This window comes from Colossoma macropomum, unplaced genomic scaffold, assembly GCF_904425465.1.
Source record: "Colossoma macropomum unplaced genomic scaffold, Colossoma_macropomum, whole genome shotgun sequence".
Classification (NCBI taxonomy): Eukaryota; Metazoa; Chordata; class Actinopteri; order Characiformes; family Serrasalmidae; genus Colossoma; species Colossoma macropomum.
In genome coordinates, this window is record NW_023495946.1 from 53,859 (window position 1) to 79,707 (window position 25,849).

The window sequence follows — 25,849 nt, forward strand, 5'->3', positions numbered from 1 at the left end:
ACTATTGTTGTGAGCTGTGTTTATGTTCCACTAAATGCTGACAACAAAGTAGCAGCACAGGTAGCAACAATTGGCTAAAAACACGCTAGCCGGATACCTTGAAGGACCAGTGTTTGTCAGGTGAATATCAGATACTCTCCTGCCCAGTGTGTAAATATTCCAACAAGGCTGGATAACATTCTGAACTTCTGCACTGTTAGAAATAAAGGTTCTGTTCAGGTACATTTTTCGTTCATCAAGGTACAAACAGTGTAAATGTTCCCTCAAAGGTGCAACAGTGGTTTTAAGGTCTGATTGTGAACCTTAAATAAGTTTCTCCAGGTGAAAAGTTCGTATTTGTACCTTTTCATAACCGAATGTTTTAAACAGAACAGTAAAATAAAGGCCTGGAGACGAGACGGGGTGTGTGGAGTCAGTACAGCTTAGAACATATCATTTCAGTGGATTATGGTTCAGTTATGTTCCCTGACTAAAACAAACAAGTTCTGATCAGGGCAGAGCACCTGCACCTACATAAGAGATGGATAATACATTGTTCACACTCCCATCAGGGTTGCCAGGTCTGCAGTATTTCTGCCAAATTGGGATAGTTTAAAAAATGCAGATGCAGGAGAAAATTGTACATTTCTAAACATTTAGATTAGCTGTAGATTTAAATTATGTAACTGTGAAATGCTACACAGAACAACTATCTATCTACCTATCTATCTATGTTCTATCTATCTATCTATCTATCTATCTATCTATGTGTCTATCTATCTATCTATCTATCTATCTTTTATAAGCTAATGTCTTGAAGAAGACAAGGCTCTTAATTACTGCTGGATGTGCACCCAGGCAAGACATACGCAAATTGCATGTCCACAAACAAACTATTTATTTATAAAGTTATTTATACATTGTACATGTACAGTGTGTGGTCACAAGTCCAAGATTAAACTAGCCAGAAAGAAAACATTCCTCTGAGCCACTCAGGAAGGAAGGCACTCCTACTCAAATCAAAGAAGTGAAACTGATCTCAGAGTTCTGCTCTCTCTCTCTGTCTTCGAGTGCAGGAAAATGGCAGAGGCCAGTATTTCAGTCGATCAGGACCAGTTCAGCTGTCCAGTCTGTCTGGATCTGCTGAAGGATCCAGTGACTATTCACTGTGGACACTGTTACTGTATGGTGTGTATTAACAGACACTGGGATCAAGAGGATCAGAGAGGGGTCTACAGCTGCCCCCAGTGCAGAGAGACCTTCACTCCGAGGCCTGTTCTACGCAGAAACAACATGCTGGCTGAAGTGGTGGAGAAAGTGAAGAAGACAGAACTCCAAGCTGCTCCTCCTGCTCACTGTTACGCTGGACCTGGAGATGTGGAGTGTGATTTCTGCACTGGGAGGAAACTCAAAGCCGCCAAGTCCTGTCTGACGTGTCTGGCCTCCTTTTGTGAAGCTCATCTTAAACCTCACTATGATGTTCCTGGCTTGAAAAAGCACAAGCTGGTCAAAGCTTGCTCACGACTGCAGGAGAAGATCTGCCCTCAACATGCTGAAGTGGTCAAGATCTACTGCCGTACTGACCAAAGCTGCATCTGTTATTTGTGTATGATGCATGAACACAAAGACCATAATATAGCTGCAGCTGCAGCAGAGAGAACCGAGAAACAGGTATGATTTTCAAATCTTTTAGAATCAATTCAAGGTAATGATCTAAAATCAGTATAATCTTTAGTTAATTAAGGGGCTGATTATGAAAATAAGTGTTGTGGGTAAGTTTTGTGGATATCAAATCAATTTATCGTTACTCAATATTGATAAAAACCAGTTCAGATTAGTTACCAAACTTTTGGCCACCCTGCCTGCATCTTCCAGCAGGTTTACAGCTTTGTAATGCTTGCACTACATGTTAGAACAAGATTGAACTGCAACTTTACGTTGTGAGTGATGGAATCTCCCATGGTTGCAATGGTCAAATGAAGAGGAAAGCAAGAGCTCAGCAAGCGGGGAAACAGTGTTTTGCCCTCTGGAAGGGCAACATATTTATTTACCACAGTAGTACAGTTGCTCAGTCTCAAACTGCTGCTTGGCCCTGTTCACACAGTATCACTGATGCTGAAGTTCCACTCTTTAATATTTGCAACGCTCCAAGGGGTTCAGCCTAAGTGAGGATCGAACTTGGGACCCTTATGTTAATGATCAGGAGCGCTACAGGACGAACCACCTGGCGGATACTAGAGGATGGCTTCAAGTGTAGAGCGACTGAGGTCGAGAGAAAGGTGCAACTCAGAAAAGAAACAAACGGGGCTAAGAGCCGGGAAAACAAACTAGAGAAGGAACAAATTAAACGGGCAACGCGGTAAACAAGGAAAGTAATTGATCACAGTGGGGGATCAAACCCTCAATCACCCTGTTGGTAGGCTAACATGCTATGCAGCGTGCCCCTAAAGGGGATAATGGCTGTGCGAACTAAAGACTTAAACGTATGACCCAAACTAAGAGCTCCCAAAAACTGAATCCAAAAAAACTCCCTTCTTTAATCTCACACTCACTTCTCCCTAAATATGGAGAGTGAGACACACTCAAGAGTTGCTTTTATATACTTACACTGGAGAACAATTTGAGAAAAGCAAAGACCCAAAACCCGAGACACAAACCGAGGTTACCAGCTGAATCAGAGCAACGTGCACATGGCAACATGAACCCTAGACTGAGCAGCGTGTGAGCGCCCCTTAAGTAAGGTGCCCACAGCTGCTATTTCTCAGCCCTAAATACTCCGTCCTGACTCTCCGGCCCCTCCTGGTGGTCGGAGGTGGCCTAGCAGGTTGCCTGGATGTTAAAATAGCACCCTGTTGTTTTTTTCCTTTTTTGTGTTCCTCCACAATCTTGCTAGCAGTTTCTCATAACTGTAATAGTTTACATACATTTTATTTAGTTTTCTCCATTCTAATAATGCACACAAAGTTCCTTCAGCACTAATAACTTTCTCTTAAGCTTGCTAAACCTCTCTGTGTGTGTTACAAGCCGGTCTATGAGGTGCCAAACTAGTAGCTAGGGCCCATATTAAAGAAACATTTTAACTGTAAACATGGCAGGACGCTGTCACAATAATAATTTTTTCCAACTTTCAGTTAATTGCACCAGCGGACTAACTTACATTATGTATGTTATTTTGATGATGTGTTTATGTTTAAGCTCTGCACATGTTGCCGTTTGCTTGGTAACAGATATAACAGTTATCAACCTCCATTGAGTAGTTCAGGATTTCCTAACTTGAGAAAAATGTTTCCTAACTTAAGAAAGGATTTGTTTTTGTAATACACCCTTGTCAGATCTTACTTTATGACAAAAGAAAGAAAGTTTCTGTAATTCATCCCACTTATTTTATATATGCACATATACACGTTTTATATGTTATGCATTTAAAATGACAGACATAGCAGCAGACAGAATGGAGCATATGACAAAAACATAGGACAAAACAGCTGGACAGCGCATATTATCAGCCTCAAGCACAGCAACCTAAAAATTAACAACACAGAACCAACTGAAGCCCATCACAACCAGCCTGTTCAAAAGCACAGTCAGTGCAGAATTTAACAAATACATACATACACACCACACTTTCTAAGTCGCTTGTCCTCCTGGATCGCAGAGGGGTGCTGGAGCCTATCCCTGCGCTCATTGAGGGGAAGGCAGGAAACACCCTGGACAGGTCACCTGTCCATCACAGGGCAGACACACAAACATATAAGCTATTTTCACATTACAAGCCTCGTTACTCAAATTCAATGTTTTTTGCTCAAATCCGATCTCTCTGACTCGATGGTTCACACTCCTTTAGGTAAGTGACTCAAGTCTGTCATTAATGTGAACGAACTGGCGTCCTGAAATGACCCTCATGACCACATCCTACTCAGTAACGTCACGTGAATGAATTACATCATCAGCACAAACTAATGAGTTTCACTGAGAAGATAATTAACTCTGATCAGCTCTCAGCTTCATTATTGGAGCGAGACGAAAGGAGAAAAAGGTGAGATGAGTTGCTTTTCCACCGTTTACAGGCTTTAACTTGTTCGGCGCTGCTGCCATGGTAACGCTGAATAATAGCGCATGCGCAGTGGAACAAAAGCACATGGATTCCGATCTGAGCGTCACATTAAGGTCACATGGCCACGAATCGGATACGTATCCAATCTAGGTCCACATATGAAAGTGGCTCAGGTCGGATTTGAAAAGATCAGATTTGTGTGTCCATACAGCTCTGAAAACATCAGATCTGAGTCACATTAGGGCAGAAAATCTGATTTGTGCCACTTCAACCTGGTAATGTGAACGTAGCCATTCTTTCACACACACACCTTGGGCCAATTTAGCAACTCCAACTCAAGCACTGCAAAAAATACTATCTGGTCAAGTGAAATCATCTTAATTCTAGTCTATCTATCTAATATTTCTTATTTTGAGATGGATGTGCACTTACTATAAAATTATCTAGCTTATTTCTTGACATTTTTTACTCGTTAAGTAATTTTACTAAGTAAATTTATCTCATTATATTGGCATATAATTTCAGACGATTTCTCCTCAGAATCAGCTGAAGGAGGTTCAGAGGAAATTCCCAGCAGAGACTCCAGCAGAAACAGAAGAAGCTGCAGGAGCTGAAACAGGCTGTGGTCACTCTTAAGGTGAGTACTGGGCAGAGATCTGCTGGAGCAGCTATTTCACAGCTCACTCAGACTCTCCTCCAGTCAGACAGTGAGGAGTCCAGTGTTGGACACTTTGGGATCCTACACAGCCACAATGTGGACAGTCAGTCATCTAGAGTCCCAGTGAGAGAGTGAATGATAGCTGGTGTTTAAATGGAGCTCCATCTTGTGTGTCTGTGTCCTAACAGCGCTCTGCACAGGCAGCAGTGGAGGACAGTGAGAGGATCTTTACTGAGCTGATCCGCTCCATTGAGAAAAAGCGCTCTGAGGTAACAGAGCTGATCAGAACTCAGGAGAAGAACCAGCTGAGACAAACTGAAGAACTCCTGGAGAACCTGCAGCAGGAGATTGATGATCTAAAGAGGAGAAACACTGAGCTGGAGCAGCTTTCAGTCACAGAGGATCACATCCATTTCCTCCAGGTAACCATCACTCACCTACAGAGGAACCTGCTCCTCAGAGAGGCTCTACAGTGGATCTCTATAAAAGTTACAGTGAATCTACTTGTCAGAAATGGCACGTTTCTGTCTATGACCTGAGATACTCACATTCCCTTTTATTTCTCCATTCTGTTTTCTCTCTGTAGAGTTTCCAGTCTCTGAGTGTCTCTTCTGGGTGTGAGGACTCCTCCAGCATCACTGTCCATCAACATCCCTCATTTGATGGAGTGAGGAAATCTCTCTCTGATCTGAAAGAGAGACTAGAGGAATTCTGCAAGGAGGAGTTCAGTAAAAGTCTCTCCACATGGTAAGAGGAGCTTCTGCTGGGAAACAGAGGGACAGAAATCTTTACTTCAGTGATAATTCACAAACTACATCCCTGCACATTTTAGTGGTTTCCCTGCACAGTGTGTGTTGCACTCGTCTGAGTGGATCAGACACAGCAGTGCTGCTGGAGTTTTTAAACACCTCAGTGTCACTGCTGGACTGAGAATAGTCCACCAGCCAAAAATATCCAGCCAACAGCGTCCTGTGGGCAGCGTCCTGTGACCACTGATGAAGGACTAGAGGATGACCAACACAAACTGTGCAGCAGCAGATGAGCTATCGTCTCTGACTTTACATCTACCAGGTGGACTGACAAGGTAGGAGTGTCTAATAGAGTGGACAGTGAGTGGACACAGTGTTTAAAAACTCCAGCAGCACTGCTGTGTCTGATCCACTCATACCAGCACAACACACACTAACACACCACCACCACGTCAGTGTCACTGCAGTGCTGAGAATGATCCACCACCCAAATAGTACCTGCTCTGTGAGGGTCCATGGGGGTCCTGACCACTGAAGAACAGGGTAAAAGGGGGCTAACAAAGTATCAGAGAAACAGATGGACTACAGTCTGTAACTGTAGAACTACAAAGTGCACCTATATAGTAAGTGGAGCTGATAAAATGGACAATGAGCGCAGAAACAAGGAGGTGGTCATAATGTTATGCCTGATCGGTGTATTATATCTAAAGTTACAGTGATAGAGTGAGAGACAGAGATTCGGTGTATTATAGAGAACAATTTGATCCATATTCAATAGGAGCAGCTGTATATCTGTTAGCTGCTTCTGTCTTTCTGAGCGAGTGTTTGAGTTTCCTTCATTCATTCTGTTAAAACAGTGTGTTTATGTGTCTCCACAGCTGCAGCAGTTCAGATTTTGTCCTCAGAGCTAAAAACCAGAGCAGATTTTCTGCAGTGTAAGTACAACACACAAGTACACACACAGATAGTGTCTCCTTTAACCACACACGTGCACTGGCAGGAACGGCATGCACAGACTGCACAAACACCTGAGGCTTAGCCTGAGATGAGAAAAATTTAATATAATTTAAGCTGAGAAGATTTACTGTATTGCATAAGTAAAGATTATTTGGTAACACTTTACTGTAGGGCACAGTTCATAAGGCTACATGACATGCACATAAGCTTGCCATGACAGCTGACATAACCCTACATAAATGTTTATAAATGCTTATTCCAATAGGCATCATCTATCATAAAGGCTACTTTAGCTAACCTTGATCAAAATTGGCAAATACACCTTTATAGCAAATGACGTCTGTTGGAATAGGCATTTATAAACATTTATGTAGGTCTATGTCAGTCGCCATGACAAGCTTATGTAGATGTCATGTAGCCTTATGAACCGTACCCTACAGTAAAGTGTTACCGATTACTTAATACCATACCAGCATATATTATTTCCATACTTCCATACAAAGTGAATTTCAACCCCTTAAAATCTCAGGCTTATTACATAATAAGGCTTATTATTCAGTAAGTACAGGAACTTGAATGCAAACTGGCTGAGCTGTTCTTAGGTTATAGAACGGTATCATAAAACCTTGGTCATTTAAGAGGTTAAACAAAGCTGGAGTGTGTTATTTATGGTCGTGTCATGCCTACAGAGAGTAACATGTTTCATCAGTTTTGTGGTGATGTTTTTGTTTGAGGCAGTTTGAGACCCTGTTTCACTGTCACACTCCGACACACCCTTTGTACTTTTCAAAGATACTTTGTATCTTGCCCTGGTTAAGAAATCTTGGTAATACTTTCTATGGTTTTGCCCAAAATTCTCCTCATAATGCTCATTTGGATGTCAAAAAAGAGCCAAAAAGCCCAATAGAGAGGGCCAACACACTTAAAAATGGTGGTCTGTCAAGCGTTCTTTAGTAAAGAAAATGGTTCTATGTAGAATCATGAGCACTCAAGGAACCCTTTGCATGATTAAAGGGGTCTTTGCATCGTGAAATCGTTCTTCAGATTAATGGAGAACGTGCTGTAGAAGGTTCTATATAGAACCTTTTGGAAAAGGGGTATATGTAGCACCAAAAAGGGTTCTTCTATTGTAACAAGCCTGACAAAAAGGGTTCTTCTATTGTAACAAGCCTTTTGGATCGTTTCAGCCTCCTTGACCGTTTTGACCACCATGGAGCTTCACGCTGTACAAAGCTGTGCAAACCTCACCTGCATGAACTGACCCTCCTGCTGCTGCTGCTGCTCAATAACTCAAGCTATCTAATTAACCATTGCTCTGCCTGTTTTTTTCCCTGTTCTGTATTCTAATACTTTATACTAACTTTGTTTGCTGTACGGTGTGGACCAGAGGAGGATGGGTTCCCCTTTTGAGTCTTGGTTCCTCTCAAGGTTTCTTCCTCTTGCTCCGAGTTTTCCTTGCCACTGTCGTCATTGGCGACACTCATGGGACTCAGATTTTTCTGTAAAGCTGCTTTGTGACAACACCTGTTGTAAAAAGCGCTATATAAATAAACTTAAATAAACCCCAGCAACGACCGTGAACCCTGAGCAAGGACAAAGCCCCATGAGCACGGCGGGAAGAGGAGAACCGCAGATGAGTGGAGAACAGCATGCAAGTCCTGAGCCCAGCCCCCAGTCGTCATCAGGGACCGGGGGACGAGTGCAAGCCACAGTGCCATATAGAACCATTTTCAAACAGGTTCTACATGGAACCATCTCCAGCGTATTATCCATCAATCTGAAGAACCCCTTTACGATGCAAAGAACCCTTTAATTATGGATAGATCCATTTTCTTTACTAAAGAACCCGTGAAGAACCATCTTTTTTAAGTGTGTAGTCATGCCCCTGTTTGTTTGGCATGAGACAGACTCTAAAATCTTGCTTGTAGAAAAGTGTAAATATGTCATTATACACTGACAACTTACTTACTTACTGATTATTTTCCATTTTCCTTTAGATTTCTGTCGGCTGACTCTGGATCCCAACACAGTAAATCATGAGCTGGTTCTGTCTGAGAAGAACAGAGTGGTGAAGTACAGAGGAAGAGCCCAGTGTTACTCTGACCATCCAGAGAGATTTGATTCAGTGTCTCAGGTGTTGTGTAAGGAGAGTGTGAGTGGACGCTGTTACTGGGAGGTCGAGTGGAGCAGAGGGCTATTTGGTGTTGTGTACGTATCAGTGGCGTATAATGGGATCAGCAGGAAAGGATGGGGTAACGGGTGCGTGTTTGGACTCAACAATCAGTCCTGGAGTCTGGAGTGTCTGTCTACTCTGTCCTTCTCACACAACAACATTAAGACTGAGCTCTCAGCTCCATCATCCTCCAGAATAGGAGTGTACTTGATGATGTGGTTTAGGCCACAGTATGAAAAACGAACTAAATCATATAGCTGAATTTAGCGGGCAGCCAGATTAGACAGTGTTCCTTTATAAGGTGGCAAAAAACATCAGGTACACTATTAATTTATTAGACAGTAATATATGAGTTAATTGTGTCCTTCAACATAAGCTGAAGTTAGCAAGGTTAATCTACCTGTTACATTAGTGTTTTTAGATGCTACTGTTTTTGGAAATGTTACTATTTTGCCATGAACTAAACAGGAAAGTGGTGCCTGATAGTCAGCTAACGTTATCTAGCGTTTAATAACAGTGGTTAGTGATACATGGCCACTCATACATTCTGAAAAACTAAGAAATGAGAAGAAAATAAAAGGAATTGTACCAAATCTGTTTCATCTTATTTATACTATATTGTTTTTTTGTGTATTGCATATATAATGTGCTTTTTGTGATGACAGCCTCCACACCACTGCAGGAGAAGATCTGCTCTCAACATGACAAACTGATTGAGATCTACTGCCGTACTGACCAAAGCTGCATCTGTTATTTGTGTACGATGCATGACCACAAAGGCCACGATACAGTTGCAGCTGTAGCAGAGAGAACCGAGAAACAGGTGAGAAATAGAAATATTTTAGAATCACTCTCACACACACACACACACACACACACACACACACACACACACACACTCTCACATACACTGATTCTGTTTCTGTACTGTTGCTTTATTCTTGTATGAAGTGGATAAGAAAGTGGTAGATTACTTTGCTGCAAAACTAGTTGTAGTCCATAAACATTTTGCCAGCCGACACCCGTCTTTTAGCCTCTCTACAGACTAATAAAGAGCACACAGTCTCAGAACTGTACAGAACAATATGAACCCTTAAGTCTTTTGCTACTATTACTATTCAAATGCTGCAATTATAGTTTGGTTGATATTTTTGCCTCTAGTCTCAGCTGAAGAAGATTCAGAGGAAATTCAAGCGGAGACTCCAGCAGAAAGAGACGAAGCTGCTGGAGCTGAAACAGGCTGTGGTCACTCTTAAGGTGAGTAGTGGGCAGAGATCTGCTGGAGCAGCTGTTTCACAGCTCACTCAGACTCTCCTCCAGTCAGACAGTGAGGAGTCCAGTGTTGGACACTTTGGGATCCTACACAGCCACAATGTGGACAGTCAGTCATCTAGAGTCCCAGTGAGAGAGTGAATGATAGCTGGTGTTTAAATGGAGCTCCATCTTGTGTGTCTGTGTCCTAACAGCGCTCTGCACAGGCAGCAGTGGAGGACAGTGAGAGGATCTTTACTGAGCTGATCCGCTCCATTGAGAAAAAGCGCTCTGAGGTAACAGAGCTGATCAGAACTCAGGAGAAGAACCAGCTGAGACAAAGTGGAGAACTCCTGAAGAAACTGAAGCAGGAGATTGATGATCTAAAGAGGAGAAACACTGAGCTGGAGCAGCTTTCAGTCACAGAGGATCACATCCATTTCCTCCAGGTAACAATGACTCAGCTACAGAGGAACCTGCTCCTCAGAGAGGCTGTAAAGTTGGTCTAAATGCTCTGCAAATCTGCAAGAAATACATCTCTCTTTGCTCTGTTTTCTCTCTGTAGAGTTTCCAGTCTCTGAGTGTCTCTTCTGGATGTGAGGACTCCTCCAGCATCACTGTCCATCAACATCCCTCATTTGATGGAGTGAGGAAATCTCTCTCTGATCTGAAAGAGAGACTAGAGGAATTCTGCAAGGAGGAGTTCAGTAAAGTCTCTCCACATGGTAAGAGGAGCTTCTGCTGCAAATGACACATTTTATCCCACTTTAATCATCATTTTAAAGTTTTTTTCTGATCTTTTTAATCTTCTTCGTTCTGTTCAATCAGTGTGTTTGTTTGTCTCCACAGCTGCAGCAGTTCAGACCATTTTATCCTCAGAGCCAAAAACCAGAGAAGATTTTCTACAGTGTATGAACAACACACTCACACACACACACACACACACACACACACACACACACACTCACACACACACACACAAACACAGATACACGCACACAAACACAATACATACACACAGAAATACACACACACACACACACACACACACACACACTCTCTCACACACACACACACATATACACACACACACACAGATACACACACTACAAACACATACACACTCACTCACACATGTTAATTTAGACAATATAATTTCCCGATATGATGTTTGGAGGTTTAAATGTGATCACAGCATTTTTCCCTTGTTGGTCATTAGACAACAATCAAAATACTCTATATTTGTATTTCATATTTATATTATATTTATATTTTTGTAACAAAATAGAAATGTAGAAATAACAACTGAGAAGCATATTTTATTCATCATGAATTAATTCTGTGAATAAACCAATGAAATGTGTTTTTGTTATTATTTTAGATTTCTGTCGACTGACTCTGGATCCCAACACTGTAAATCATAGACTCAGACTGTCTGAGCAGAACAGAGTGGTGACGTACAGAAGAGGAGGGCAGCGTTACTCTGACCATCCAGAGAGATTTGAGTACTGGAAACAGGTGTTGTGTAAGGAGAGTGTGAGTGGACGTGGTTACTGGGAGGTCGAGTGGAGTAACTGGGTGTCCATATCAGTGTCATATAAAGGGATCAGCAGGAAAGGATGGGGTGATGAGAGCAGGTTTGGACTCAACAATCAGTCCTGGAGTCTGTTCTGTTCATCCACTCTCACTTTCTGTCACAACAACATTAAGACTGAGCTCTCAGCTCCATCATCCTCCAGAATAGGAGTGTATGTGGATCACAGTGCAGGAACTCTGTCCTTCTACAGCGTCTCTGACACAATGACCCTCCTACACACAGTCCACAGCACATTCACTCAGCCGCTCTACGCTGGGTTTGGGCTCGGTGTTGGTCTGTTTGTTGGTGGATCTGTAAGATTATGTGATCAGAAATGAGTGTCTGTTTTATATGACGGATACTTTTCAGGTAGATTCATAAACAATTTACATCAAACCAATGAAATTATCAAAATACTTTTCTAGTTGTGATGTAAACATGCTGCAAAGGACTGAGTTGTCCTGTATTTTAGTGTGAATTACTGGCCACCTGTTAAAATGTAATCTGTATCTTAATCCAAAGAATTATTAATCTAAACTAATCAAATCTGATTAATCTCTTACTTTTGGACTGTTTGTCTTCTAAACCGTATGTTGTGTTCAGAGGAAAACAGCTTCATTAAGATGAATCTCATTGTGTTTGTTAATAAACAGTGTGTTGTCTGTATTAAGAGGACTTGTGTGTATTTAGAGACGCCCTTTTTATCAGGATTGTCTTTTCCTGTAAGATTCTCCACAAGGGGGAGCTATTAGCACTCAAGTAAGTTTTAGTGGTAAGAAACTAATGGCTGTATACAGTCATATAAAGGGCTGGTTTGGGCTGTAGAGGTTGCTGATGACGTCACTATAAACACACTGACGACACTTGATCACCATATTAGTAAACACTGTACTGTAAAACGAATGATCGTCTATGGACGAAATATCAACATCCCCAAAAATACAGATATAACTATAATATGCTGATGTGTTCTGAGTTTTCCTGAAACAGTATCCAATTTATGGTTTGTGGTAACACATTTAAAGTGTAAATATCCATGTAAAACTTTTCTTTTTTGATATAACCTAATCTAGGCTATGTATTTCATAGGGACCCCCACAGGACCCTCACAGAGCAGGTACTATTTGGGTGGTGGATCATTTTTAGCACTGCAGTAACACTGATGTGGTGGTGGTGTGTTAGTGTGTGTTGTGCTGGTCTGAGTGGATCAGACACAGCAGTGCTGCTGGAGTTTTTAAACACCTCAGTGTCACTGCTGGACTGAGAAACAGCCAACAGCGTCCTGTGGGCAGCGTCCTGTGACCACTGATGAAGGACTAGAGGATGACCAACACAAACTGTGCAGCAGCAGATGAGCTATCGTCTCTGACTTCACATCTACAAGGTGGACTGACAAGATAGGAGTGTCTAATAGAGTGGACAGTGAGTGGACACAGTGTTTAAACACCCCAGCAGCACTGCTGTGTCTGATGCACTCAGACCAGCGCAACACACACTAACACACCACCACCACGTCAGTGTATGAATTAAAGAAAGTTATAAAAAAACATTCACGGCATGATTTTGGGTTTATGTCCAAGCAAAGGGGAAACGTTGTGTATTGATGTGATGTCATTACGTAAGCTGTGGTTGCTGTTTGTTCACATCTGTGACTCGTGTTTGTTTTATACTGTCTGGGCTGGAACAAGCTACAGGCAGAACAATATGAACGTGGTGTTGTGTGGGCCGGATTTACACACTGTAAAAATAAAATAACATTAAAAAAAACTATTTTACTGTCTCATTCTTCAGTAAATCAACAAAAACAAACAAAAACGAATCCAAATCAATAAATCAAATTTTAAAAAACTAACACTGAGCTGGCAGATCCATCTAAAGCCTAAAAAACAGCATAAAAAATACAAAACTTTTAGTTTTTCTTTACCGTTATGCTACGTTAACAGCCTAACGGTACAGTGACCACAGAGCTGGATTATGAAGAGTCTGGTCACTTCCTGTTTCTCCAATTGTATCAAAAACAGGACTGCAAAACGCCAGATGTTGGCGAGTGAGTCCTCAATGAACGGAGTAAATGGAGCCAAACGGCTAAAAACTAAAAATTAAAATAGTTTCAAATCACACAGAACTTTCCTTTAGTTTTAGAAAGTAGAAGAAAGAATTTCACTAAAAAAGCAACGAAAACTGACCTTAGTTTCCTTTTCCTACAGCAAACAGGTTTGAGCAGCAGGATGCTAACATTACTGCTACTGAGAGCTGATCGGTTAGTATTACTGCTACTGAGCGCTGATTGGTTAGCATTACTGCTACTAAGCAATGATTGGTTAGCATTACTGCTACTGAAAGCTGAGCAGAACAGCTCATTGGCTGAATGGCTGAAATGGCTGAAAGCGGTTTAAATATTTCTGTTTAAATGTTTTAAGCATTTTCAAACTGTGATTTTGCTCAAATGCTCCTTATTAACCCATTCATGTTGGACTTGCTCGTGCGTGCCCTCTGGTGTTTGAGAAGCCCAAAAGACAATATACACATTCTACACATTCTCTAGTAATAACACAAAAATGATAAGGAGGCCCCCTGGTGGCCACAGGCCTCCATACAGCTGCATATGCCTGTTATCAAAATTAATAACACTGTTTAAATAGACTTGAAAAGAGGTTTAAAAACAAAGCACCAAATAACAGACGCTGCAGTCAGGAGGAGGCAGAGAGAGCTTAGTATGATTTTAACAGTATTCTAAAAGCTAACAGATGTGCTCGTACATTTAGGCTGTTTAATCTGATGATTTTATCCTGAAATGATAGTGGAAGGTTCGGGTACACCTGCCACAGTAAAAACATCCATCTTTTTACTGGTTATTTTCATGTACACTGCTGTTCAAAAGTTTAGATTCACTCCTTATATTAGTCATTTTTGTTATTTTATATACAATAACAACTTACATAATGTACATTTACATATTATAAATGACTCACCCAAAGATATTTAAGATGTTTAATTTAAGATATTTTGAGCATTAGAATCAACAAAATATTATTAAATGATTAATCACAAACATTAATTCTGAGTCAGGTTCTTCAAATTTTAACACCACTTGTGAAAAACGACACATCTGAATATTAAATTATTACTGGATATTAAATGATAACGTAATTCTTGGTGCTATAGATCTTTCTGAGTGATTTCACAGTGCTGTTCAGCTCTGTTGGTCATTCTGGAAACATCAAAAAACATCTTTTTAACAATTTAGTGTCCTAATAATTATGTGAGATTTGTGATGTTGCACTGTTCTAACACATCAGAATCATTTCATCAATTTTTGTTCAGGAAATAAGTTTTACTGGGGAAAAGAAAATCTGTCAGTGTTTGTGAGCAGCGTTTAAGCGTCTCCTCTCAGCTGCAGAGGATTCAAACAGCACCGTCATCGTGAGAGAAGCTGAAGCTACGTTAGCAGCTCTGAGGTAAATTCAAACATGTCCTAAATGAGGTGCAGCTACACAAAAACATCAGGTACTGTATTTATTTATTAGACAGGGATGCATCAGAGACTATTAGCCTTCAGCAGGAAGCTAAACACAAGCTACAGTGAGCACTGTTAAAATAGCTATTAGCCTTTAAGCTAGCGCCATGTTAACTCTGGTGTTTTGAGATTTTTTCTCTCTTTCACTTTTTATAGCTTTGCTTTGACAATTTGATGATAACTGAATTAATCTCTACCATATTTGCTGCAGTTTCTTAGAAATGTTAATGTTTGTGCCTCGTATTCAGCAAACTAATTAAGGTTAGCTTCCTTAGCTGGCTAACCAACGTTAGCTTCCTTAGCTAGCTAACCAATGTTAGCTTCCTTAGCTGGCTAACCAATGTTAGCTTCCTTAGCTGGCTAACGAATGTTAGCTGACCATAGATATTCATTCCTGGATGCCGCGTTGTCTGTTGTTCTCTATCTGAGGCAATACGTCCGTGCGTCCGCCATGTTGGAGAGGTCAAGATCCACTTGTGAACAAATTCTCTTGTATTCAGAGACGAAGAGTCTCAGGATTAATTCAGCCGCAACTTCCTTATTACTCATCCGATTTTCACCATGTTTGTTTTGTTATAATCCCCAGACACAGATTAATCTTGGCTGCACTGACTGCTCTCGGTAGCTTTATTACTTTAATAACTGATCGTGCTAATTAGCCATCCAGACCAACAGGAAAGTATTCAGTCTGCACCTGACGCTAAAAACCGAGTTTAGCGCGAGAAACATAAACACACATATCAGCAAATCCATCAATGTGGGAATCACTTCTAATCTTAAAATAAAATATAAACCCCCATAACATAAAATAAACCCCCAAAACACAGTAAGAAGGACGGAGCTAAAGTTGGCTTCCTATTCGCCAGCTTCTTGTTCGAGTTTTCCTGTTCCACCTTAAAAGGTGCAGCTGTCACTTTCTGCTGCCTGAAGCTGCACGATTTAAGGTGGAACAGGAAAATTCAATCAAGATGCTGGCTGATGCACCAATTAAGGTGGAATGGTAAAATTCGACCAAGAGCTGTCAAATAAGAAAATACTAACAAATGTTGGCTTACTTTAGCTAGCTAACAAGTGTTGGCTTACTTTAGCTAGCTAACAAATGTTGGCTTACTTTAGCTAGCTAACAAATGTTAGCTTACTTTAGCTAGCTAACAAATGTTGGCTTACTTTAGCTAACTAACAAATGTTAGCTTACTGTAGCTAGCTAACAGGCTAGAAAACCAAGAAATTCCTGAATGGGAATGCTGAAACTGGAAAATTAAAAACTCGCCTCCTTGTAACATCTGTTTTATATGTAAAGTTTTTTTTTTTGTATATGTGCTGTTTGTGTTATTGTTAAACTGGATATGTTACACACCACATATATGGACTGGTAGGAGGGGCATGCACAGACTGAGCAAACACCTAAGGCTTAGCCTGAGATGAGAAAATTTTCATATAAATGAAGCTGAGAAAATTTACTGTATTGCATAAGTAAATATTATTTAATGCAATACCAGCATATATTATTTCCATACTTAAGAAATATGTCTATTCATATAGCCAGGTAGGAATTTACCACCTTTGACACCTTTAACTTGGCACCTTTAATCTGAACTCAACTAACTCAACTCAACTAGGGAGGAAAGTGAATTTTAATCCCTTATATTCCCAGATTTATTACATGCTAAGGCTTATTAAAGCAATAAGCCAAGAGAGGCTGTGCATTATGGTCTCAAGTGGCTTATTGCTTTTATAAAATGGTGGCCAACATTAACTATGATAAAATACATACCTTTTCAGACAATAACTTGAGTTATTATCAATAATAATCAACATAAACAAGTATTCAGTCGCCCCTCGCTGTATATTGCAGTGATTTTATAAACTTTTTAACCTTTTGTTGTATAACAATGAACATATGATAACAGAACTGTTTAATGTAAAAACTTTCACTTATAAGTAATTGTTGGTTACCGAATCACCACCGTGAGTCTTATTTGGCTCCCTGCTCCCTACATAGTGCCCTACGTAGTAATTTAAATACTGGATCCTGCAGCCCAACAGTGAATAATATAGCTGAGATTCAGCAACATTCATACTCGATAAATGACGCACTATTTGGCTGTAGAGGCTAGAATTTCTAAACTTTCATAGCTAGAAGACTATTTAGGGAGGACAGAGCCGTTTGGGATTCAGCCTGGGTTTGACGTGACTTCTGACTGAAACACGAACATTTGAAGTGTGTAAAACACTGAAGTGACGTTTTTAGGTTTTATACTGCCGTTTTACAGTTAATCAGACTGTAATTACTTTTATTTAAGCCTGTGATGTTAATGATGGGGTTGTTGTGTTATTTATGGTGGTGTCATGCCTACAGAGAGTAACATGTTTCATCAGTTTTGTGGTGATGTTTTTGTCACCATTGTTATTTTTAGCTGTACGCAAAGTTGCACTTTGAAATGTTAACAGTGTCCTCTTAAGTTTTGGTGATGTTGCACTCACAAGTAAACTTCATACACACACACATTTTCTAAGTCACTTAACCTTCTGGGTCGCAGACGGGAGCTGGAGACAAGTAAACAAACTAGTATGAAATCAAATTTGAGGCATTTTCACTGTCATGCTCTGATACACCCTATGCACTTTTCACTGTCTTGCCCTGGTTGAGAAATCTTGGGAATACTTTCTATGGTTTTGCCCAAAATTCTCCTCAAAAAAGGGCCAAAAATGATGGTCTGTCAAGGGTTCTTTAATAAAGAAAATGGTTCTATGGAGAATCATGAGCACTCAAGGAACCCTTTGCATGATTTGCGTGAACCCTTTGCATGATTTGCGTGAAATCGTTCTTCAGATTAATGGAGAACGTGCTGTAGAAGGTTCTGTATAGAACCTTTTGGAAAAGGGGTCTATGTAGCACCAAAAAGGGTTCTTCTACTGTAATAAGCCTTCTAGACCGTTTCAGTCTACTGGACCGTTTTGACCACCATGGAGCCTCATGCTGTATAACCCTGTGCAAACCTCACCTGCATGAACTGACCCTCCTGCTGCTGCTGCTGCTGCATAAACTCAAACTATCTAATTAGCCATTCCTCAAACCTGTTTTTCCCCGTTTTGTAGTATAATATTTTATACTAATGCTGTTTGCTGTCTGGTGTCGACCAGAGGAGGATGGGTTCCCCTTTTGAGTCTTGGTTCCTCTCAAGGTTCCTTCCTCTTGCTCTGAGTCTTCCTTGTCACTGTTGCCATTGGCGACTCTCATGGGGGCTCAGACCCAGATTTTTCTGTAAAGCTGCTTTCTGACAACAACTGTTGTAAAAAGCGCTATATAAATAAACTTTGGCACGCACCCGTCCTCCGGGCTCCGACGTCGACCACAAGACCGGCAGGAAGGTGGGGCCCGAACTCTGAGCGAGGACAAAGAACCATGAGGATGGCGGGAAGAGGAGAACCGCAAGTGAGTGGAGGACAGCGTGCGAGTCCCGAGCCCCACCTCCAGTCGTCATCAGGGCCCGGGGGAAGAGCGCAAGCCACAGTACCATATAGAACCATTTTGAAAAAGGTTCTACATGGAACCATCTCCAGCGAATTATCCATCAATCTGAAGAGCCCCTTTACGATGCAAAGAACCCTTTAATTATGGATAGATCCATTTTCTTTACTAAAGAACCCGTGAAGAACCATCTTTTTTAAGTGTGTAGTCATGCCCCTGGTTGTTTGGCATGAGACAGACTCTAAAATCTTGCTTGTAGAAAAGTGTAAATATGTCATTATACACTGACAACTTACTTACTTACTGATTATTTTCCATTTTCCTTTAGACTTCTGTCGGCTGACTCTGGATCCCAACACAGTAAATCATGAGCTGGTTCTGTCTGAGAAGAACAGAGTGGTGAAGTACAGAGGAAGAGCCCAGTGTTACTCTGACCATCCAGAGAGATTTGATTCAGTGTCTCAGGTGTTGTGTAAGGAGAGTGTGAGTGGACGCTGTTACTGGGAGGTCGAGTGGAGCAGAGGGCTATTTGGTGTTGTGTACGTATCAGTGGCATATAAGGGGATCAGCAGGAAAGGATGGGGTAACGGGTGCGTGTTTGGACTCAACAATCAGTCCTGGAGTCTGCAGTGTCTCTCTACTCTCTCCTTCTCGCACAACAACATTAAGACTGAGCTCTCAGCTCCATCATCTTCCAGAATAGGAGTGTATGTGGATCACAGTGCAGGAACTCTGTCCTTCTACAGCGTCTCTGACACAATGACCCTCCTTCACACAGTCCACACCACATTCACTCAGCCGCTCTACGCTGGGTTTGGGCTTGGACCGGGATCGTCCATTAAACTGTGATACAAAATGCTCCATATCAGCTTCTGTCTTGCTGTTTATTTCATCTGCACCAGCTGTCAGTCCTGCCCTACATTCATCTCAGTATTTTAGCAAACCCTGTTGTGTTTTAGATGCTTGTATGATAGCCAGCTGCTCTAGAAGCTGTAGTGCTGATCACCAGCAAAGCCAGCATATTGTCGCTGTTGTGCAACAACCTTTGTATTTTTATATAATTTGAAAACTCCAGTTGCCCTTTGCATTGTATTCAAATTTCATAATGAATGGACCAATAGGAATAGGGCAATATTACTTTGAATTGACTGAGAAAGGGGAACTACGTCAATTTTGGCAGCCCCCGGTGGTGCAGTTGAATGGCCACACTAACGTTGTGTCCGTTTGCTCGTGCGATGGTTCGAATCCCGCTCTGGCTTGGATCGGATGTGGTCTGGCCCTTCCTTGCGAACCGTGGTGCTGTTTTTTTTTTGGCTTTTTGGGGATCAGTCGTGGGCTGGAGGTTAGGGAACCAGCCTTGTGACCGGAAGGTCACTGGTTCGATTCCTTGAGCCAACAGTACATGACAGAGATGCCCTTGAGCAAGGCACCTAACCCCCAACTGCTCCCTGGGTGCTGTGGATAGGGCTGCCCACCACTCTGGGCAAGTGTGCTCACTGCCCCCTTGTGTGTGTGTGTGTGTGTGTGTGTGTGGTGTTTCACTGCACGGATGGGTTTAATGTGGAGGTTAAATTTCCCTGTTGTGGGACTAATAAGGGTCACTTAATAATAATTAATTTTGCAAAATTACTTAATCATTCAGTGGTTTAGATGTAAACTAAATCATTCAGAGTAGTTTGGTGTGAAATGTGCAATCCAAAATGACCAGTGAACTCACATGTGTCTGATAAGGGTTTATATGTCACAGTGATGGTAAAATAGTGCTAAATTAAAAAAAAACTTGTTTCGATTCGTTTTCTTTGGGTACTATTTTTTTCTTACAATGCCCTGCATGTATCTCTCCGCCCTGCATGTGTTTTGTGTTGTTTGGGTTGGCGGCGTTGCGTCGCACAGTGTCAGCAAAACTGCTTTTGTGAGTAACATTATTCACCAGAGGAGCTGCGATAGATCACAGTTGCACCTCATGCAGAGTAGAGTATTTTGAGATCAATGAGAATTTATTGAATTAAAAAACATATTCAAATTTTCTGTTTCTCAAGATTTATTGTAGATTTTCAATTAGGGATTGTGGATATTGATTTCATATCTTCATTTTTGATTATTCATCAACAAATCTTTATTAATCTGGATATGTCTAAAATGTTTCCTCTTAATTGTTTCAAATTCTGTGAAGTTGCAGTAGTTTATTAGAATCACTTCATATTTCTGCAACAAAATTGAATTTTTTTGAAAACATTGACTCCTGTCTTTTGAACAGTGGAGTACAATTCTAAAATATTGTGTGTATTCCACTGTAATCTATCCATATTTGAGAGGAGCGATCACTGCAGGAGGGGGTTAATGACAATATGAGAGAAAACTGCACCGTCATCATATGAGAGAAAATAAACTCAAATATAAATATTTTGGTGAAATATCAAACTCACACAACTTGCCACTGACCTCTGATGAGGGCTAGTCGATCAGCTCAGACGTGTTTGGTGTCCAGCTGTTGCTTTTTTTTAGTTTAACACTGCAGCTGTGAGGCTGACGTTGATATAAACATTAGAAAACATGGAGATCAGTAATCAGTTCAATCTTTTCTGTAACTACTTCAACAAAACTTCTCTCAACCCACTCAAAGCTACATCCAGGTCTTCATTAAGGCCTCAGACTTGATGATGTGGTTTAGGCCACAGTATGAAAAACGAACTAAATCATATAGCTGAATTTAGCGGGCAGCCAGATTAGACAGTGTTCCTTTATAAGGTGGCAAAAAACATCAGGTACACTATTAATTTATTAGACAGTAATATATGAGTTAATTGTGTCCTTCAACATAAGCTGAAGTTAGCAAGGTTAATCTACCTGTTACATTAGTGTGTTTAGATGCTACTGTTTTTGGAAATGTTACTATTTTGCCATGAACTAAACATGAAAGTGGTGCCTGATAGTCAGCTAACGTTATCTAGCGTTTAATAACAGTGGTTAGTGATACATGGCCACTCATACATTCTGAAAAACTAAGAAATGAGAAGAAAATAAAAGGAATTGTACCAAATCTGTTTGGTCTTATTTATACTATATTGTTTTTTGGTGTATTGCATATGTAATGTGCTTTTTGTGATGACAGCAACCCCCCCTCTCTCTTCACCCTCCCCCTCTCTGTCTATGACACATTAACAAACAGAGAAGCAGGAAGTCATTCCTACTCTGTTCAGAGGAAACGAAACTTATCCCAGAGTGCTGCTCTCTCTCTCTTCTCTCTCTCTCTCTCTCTCTCTCTCTCTCTCAGTCTGCGAGTGCAGGAAAATGGCAGAGGCCAGTATTTCAGTAGATCAGGACCAGTTCAGCTGTCCAGTCTGTCTGGATCTGCTGAAGGATCCAGTGACTATTCACTGTGGACACTGTTACTGTATGGTGTGTATTAACAGACACTGGGATCAGGAGGATCAGAGGGGGGTCTACAGCTGCCCCCAGTGCAGAGAGACCTTCACTCCGAGGCCTGTTCTACGCAGAAACAACATGCTGGCTGAAGTGGTGGAGAAAGTGAAGAAGACAGAACTCCAAGCTGCTCCTCCTGCTCACTGTTACGCTGGACCTGGAGATGTGGAGTGTGATTTCTGCACTGGGAGGAAACGCAAAGCCAGTGAGTCCTGTTTGGCCTGCATGGCGTCTTACTGTGAAGCTCATCTTAAACCTCACTATGATGTTCCTGCTTTGAAAAAGCACAAGCTGGTCAAAGCCTCCACACGACTGCAGGAGAAGATCTGCTCTCAACATGACAAACTGATTGAGATCTACTGCCGTACTGACCAAAGCTGCATCTGTTATTTGTGTACGATGCATGACCACAAAGGCCACGATACAGTTGCAGCTGTAGCAGAGAGAACCGAGAAACAGGTGAGAAATAGAAATATTTAGAATCAGTTCATGCTGATTCTGTTTCTGTACTGTTGCTTTATTCCTGTATGAAGTGGATAAGAAAGTGGTAGATTACTTTTTTTTTCAGCAATGCTGCAAAACTAGTTGTAGTCCATAAACATTTCACCAGCCGACACCCGTCTTTTAGCCTCTCTACAGACTAATAAAGAGCACACAGTCTCAGAACTGTACAGAACAATATGAACCCTTAAGTCTTTTGCTACTATTACTATTCAAATGCTGCAATTTTAGTTTGGTTGATATTTTTGCCTCTAGTCTCAGCTGAAGAAGATTCAGAGGAAATTCAAGCGGAGACTCCAGCAGAAAGAGACGAAGCTGCTGGAGCTGAAACAGGCTGTGGTCACTCTTAAGGTGAGTAGTGGGCAGAGATCTGCTGGAGCAGCTGTTTCACAGCTCACTCAGACTCTCCTCCAGTCAGACAGTGAGGAGTCCAGTGTTGGACACTTAGAGATCCTACACAGCCACAATGTGGACAGTCAGTCATCTAGAGTCCCAGTGAGAGAGTGAATGATAGCTGGTGTTTAAATGGAGCTCCATCTTGTGTGTCTGTGTCCTAACAGCGCTCTGCACAGGCAGCAGTGGAGGACAGTGAGAGGATCTTTACTGAGCTGATCCGCTCCATTGAGAAAAAGCGCTCTGAGGTAACAGAGCTGATCAGAACTCAGGAGAAGAACCATCTGAGACAAAGTGGAGAACTCCTGAAGAAACTGAAGCAGGAGATTGATGATCTAAAGAGGAGAAACACTGAGCTGGAGCAGCTTTCAGTCACAGAGGATCACATCCATTTCCTCCAGGTAACCATCACTCACCTACAGAGGAACCTGCTCCTCAGAGAGGCTCTAAAATGGTTCTTCATTAAAGTAATATACCAGCATTTTTGAAACTGCTGCATCTAGATTGTTCTGTCGATTATCACAGATAATAATATTGACGTTTCCCTGTATATCAAAAAGAACAGAACACACAGACTCTAAACTCATTCATAGTAGAAGCCGGTCAGCAGTTGCTGAACTGCTTGAATAAATAAATATGAGGCAAATTCCAAACTTACACCATTATGCTTTATCAGTTGAGGTGTCAGGTTGAGGTAGATGGAGAGAATGTCTGTACTGACTGAACTCAGCAACTGATGGAGAGAATAAATATCAAAGTAAAACAAGAATTAATCCAGTAAGGTCTTTATCTGCATTTTTAAATTTAATTGTAAGACGAGTATCTTGGAGATTGAAGTCTAATTTGGTGTGAGATCATCTTTTACTCTTGTAGACCTTCATCATTCTGTTGTGTCTCTGTAGAGTTTCCAGTCTCTGAGTGTCTGTTCTGGATGTGAGGACTCCTCCAGCATCACTGTCCATCAACATCCCTCATTTGATGGAGTGAGGAAATCTCTCTCTGATCTGAAAGAGAGACTAGAGGAATTCTGCAAGGAGGAGTTCAGTAAAATCTCTCCACATGGTAAGAGGAGCTTCTGCTGCAAATGACACATTTTATCCCACTTTAAACATCATTTTAATCTCCTTCATTCATTCTGTTAAATCAGGGTGTTTGTGTGTCTCCACAGCTGCAGCAGTTCAGAAGATTTTATCCTCAAAGCCAAAAACCAGAGAAGATTTTCTACAGTGTACGAACAACACACACACACACACACACACACACACATTAATTTAGAGAGTATATTTTCCTGATTCAATGTTTCCTTTTAAATCAGAATAAACCTTAAACAGCCAGGAAGACGCAGCATTTTAGGTCACTGATGACAAAATGATGTTTGGAGGTTTAAATATGATCACAGTATTTTTCCCTTGTTGGTCATTAAACAATCAAAATACTCTACTATTTATATTATATTTGTATTTATGTAACAATAAAATGTAGAAATAACAACTGAGAAGCATATTGTATTCATTCTGTGAATAAACCAATGAAATGTGTTTTTGTTATTATTTTAGATTTCTGTCGACTGACTCTGGATCGTAACACTGTACATCAGTACCTCAGTCTGTCTGAGCAGAACAGAGTGGTGAAGTACAGAGGAGGAGAGCAGCGTTACTCTGACCATCCAGAGAGATTTGAGCACTGGAATCAGGTGTTCTGTAAGGAGAGTGTGAGGGGACGCTGTTACTGGGAGGTCGAGTGGAGTGGTTGGGTGTCCATATCAGTGTCATATAAAGGGATCAGCAGGAAAGGACGGGGTAATGAGAGCAGGTTTGGACACAACAATCAGTCCTGGAGTCTGCAGTGTTCTCCCCTCACTTTCTGTCACAACAGCATTCAGACTGAGCTCTCAGCTCCATCATCCTCCAGAATAGGAGTGTATGTGGATCACAGTGCAGGAACTCTGTCCTTCTACAGCGTCTCTGACACAATGACCCTCCTACACACAGTCCACACCACATTCACTCAGCCGCTCTACGCTGGGTTTGAGGTTGATGATGACTGGTTTATTATTGGAACTGTGAGGTTGTGTGATCTGAAATGAGTGTCTGTTGTATTTGATGGATACTTTTCAGGTATATTCATAAATGATCTACATCAAACCAATCAAATGATAATCCTTTTCTAGTTGTGATGTAATCAAACTACAAAGGGCAGAGTTGTACTGATCACCTGTTAAATGTAATCTGTATCTTAATCCAAGGAATTATTAACCAAATCTGATTAATCTCTTACTTTTGGACTGTTTGACTTCTAAACCGCATGTTGTGTTCAGAGGAAAACAGTTTCAATAAGATGAATCTCATTGTGTTTGTTAATAAACAGTGTGTTGTCTGTATTAAGAGGACTTGTGTGTATTTAGAGACGCCCTTTTTATCAGGATTGTCTTTTCCTGTAAGATTCTCCACAAGGGGGAGCTATTAGCACTCAAGTAAGTTTTAGTGGTAAGAAACTAATGGCTGTATACAGTCATATAAAGGGCTGGTTTGGGCTGTAGAGGTTGCTGATGACGTCACTATAAACACACTGACGACACTTGATCACCATATTAGTAAACACTGTACTGTAAAACGAATGATCGTCTATGGACGAAATATCAACATCCCCAAAAATACAGATATAACTATAATATGCTGATGTGTTCTGTGTTTTCCTGAAACAGTATCCAATTTATGGTTTGTGGTAAGACATTTAAAGTGTAAATATCCCTGTAGAATTTTTCTTTTTTGATTAATACAACCTAATCTAGGCTATCTATTTCATAGGGACCCCAACAGGACCCCCGCAGGACCACCACAGAGCAGGTATTATTTGGGTGGTGGGTCATTCTCAGCAATGTAGTAACACTGACGTGGTGGTGGTGTGTTAGTGTGTGTTGCGCTGGTCTGAGTGGATCAGACACAGCAGTGCTGCTGGAGTTTTTAAACACCTCAGTGTCGCTGCTGGACTGAGAATAGTCCACCAACCAAAAATATCCAGCCAACAGCGTCCTGTGGGCAGCGTCCTGTGACCACTGATGAAGGACTAGAGGATGACCAACACAAACTGTGCAGCAGCAGATGAGCTACAGTCTCTGACTTTACATCTACAAGGTGGACTGACAA

The 25,849-nt window shown here is 41.2% G+C and overlaps 2 protein-coding genes across 2 annotated transcripts; both read left to right on the top strand.

The window, feature by feature from the left end:
- The first annotated feature begins 782 nt into the window (after nt 1-782).
- Nucleotides 783-19,488, top strand: LOC118803705 (tripartite motif-containing protein 16-like). The gene is made up of 7 exons (XM_036564180.1): nt 783-1,528; nt 9,272-9,393; nt 9,732-9,827; nt 10,037-10,270; nt 10,387-10,546; nt 10,671-10,730; nt 18,715-19,488. The coding sequence occupies exons 1-7, from the start codon at nt 1,060-1,062 to the stop codon at nt 19,233-19,235; spliced, it is 1,662 nt and encodes a 553-aa protein (XP_036420073.1). The 5' UTR covers nt 783-1,059; the 3' UTR covers nt 19,236-19,488.
- A 2,118-nt stretch (nt 19,489-21,606) lies between these two features.
- On the top strand, nt 21,607-25,378 carry LOC118803702 (tripartite motif-containing protein 16-like). The gene is made up of 6 exons (XM_036564177.1): nt 21,607-22,268; nt 22,566-22,661; nt 22,871-23,104; nt 23,606-23,765; nt 23,872-23,931; nt 24,260-25,378. The coding sequence occupies exons 1-6, from the start codon at nt 21,678-21,680 to the stop codon at nt 24,787-24,789; spliced, it is 1,671 nt and encodes a 556-aa protein (XP_036420070.1). The 5' UTR covers nt 21,607-21,677; the 3' UTR covers nt 24,790-25,378.
- Nucleotides 25,379-25,849: the final 471 nt, after the last annotated feature.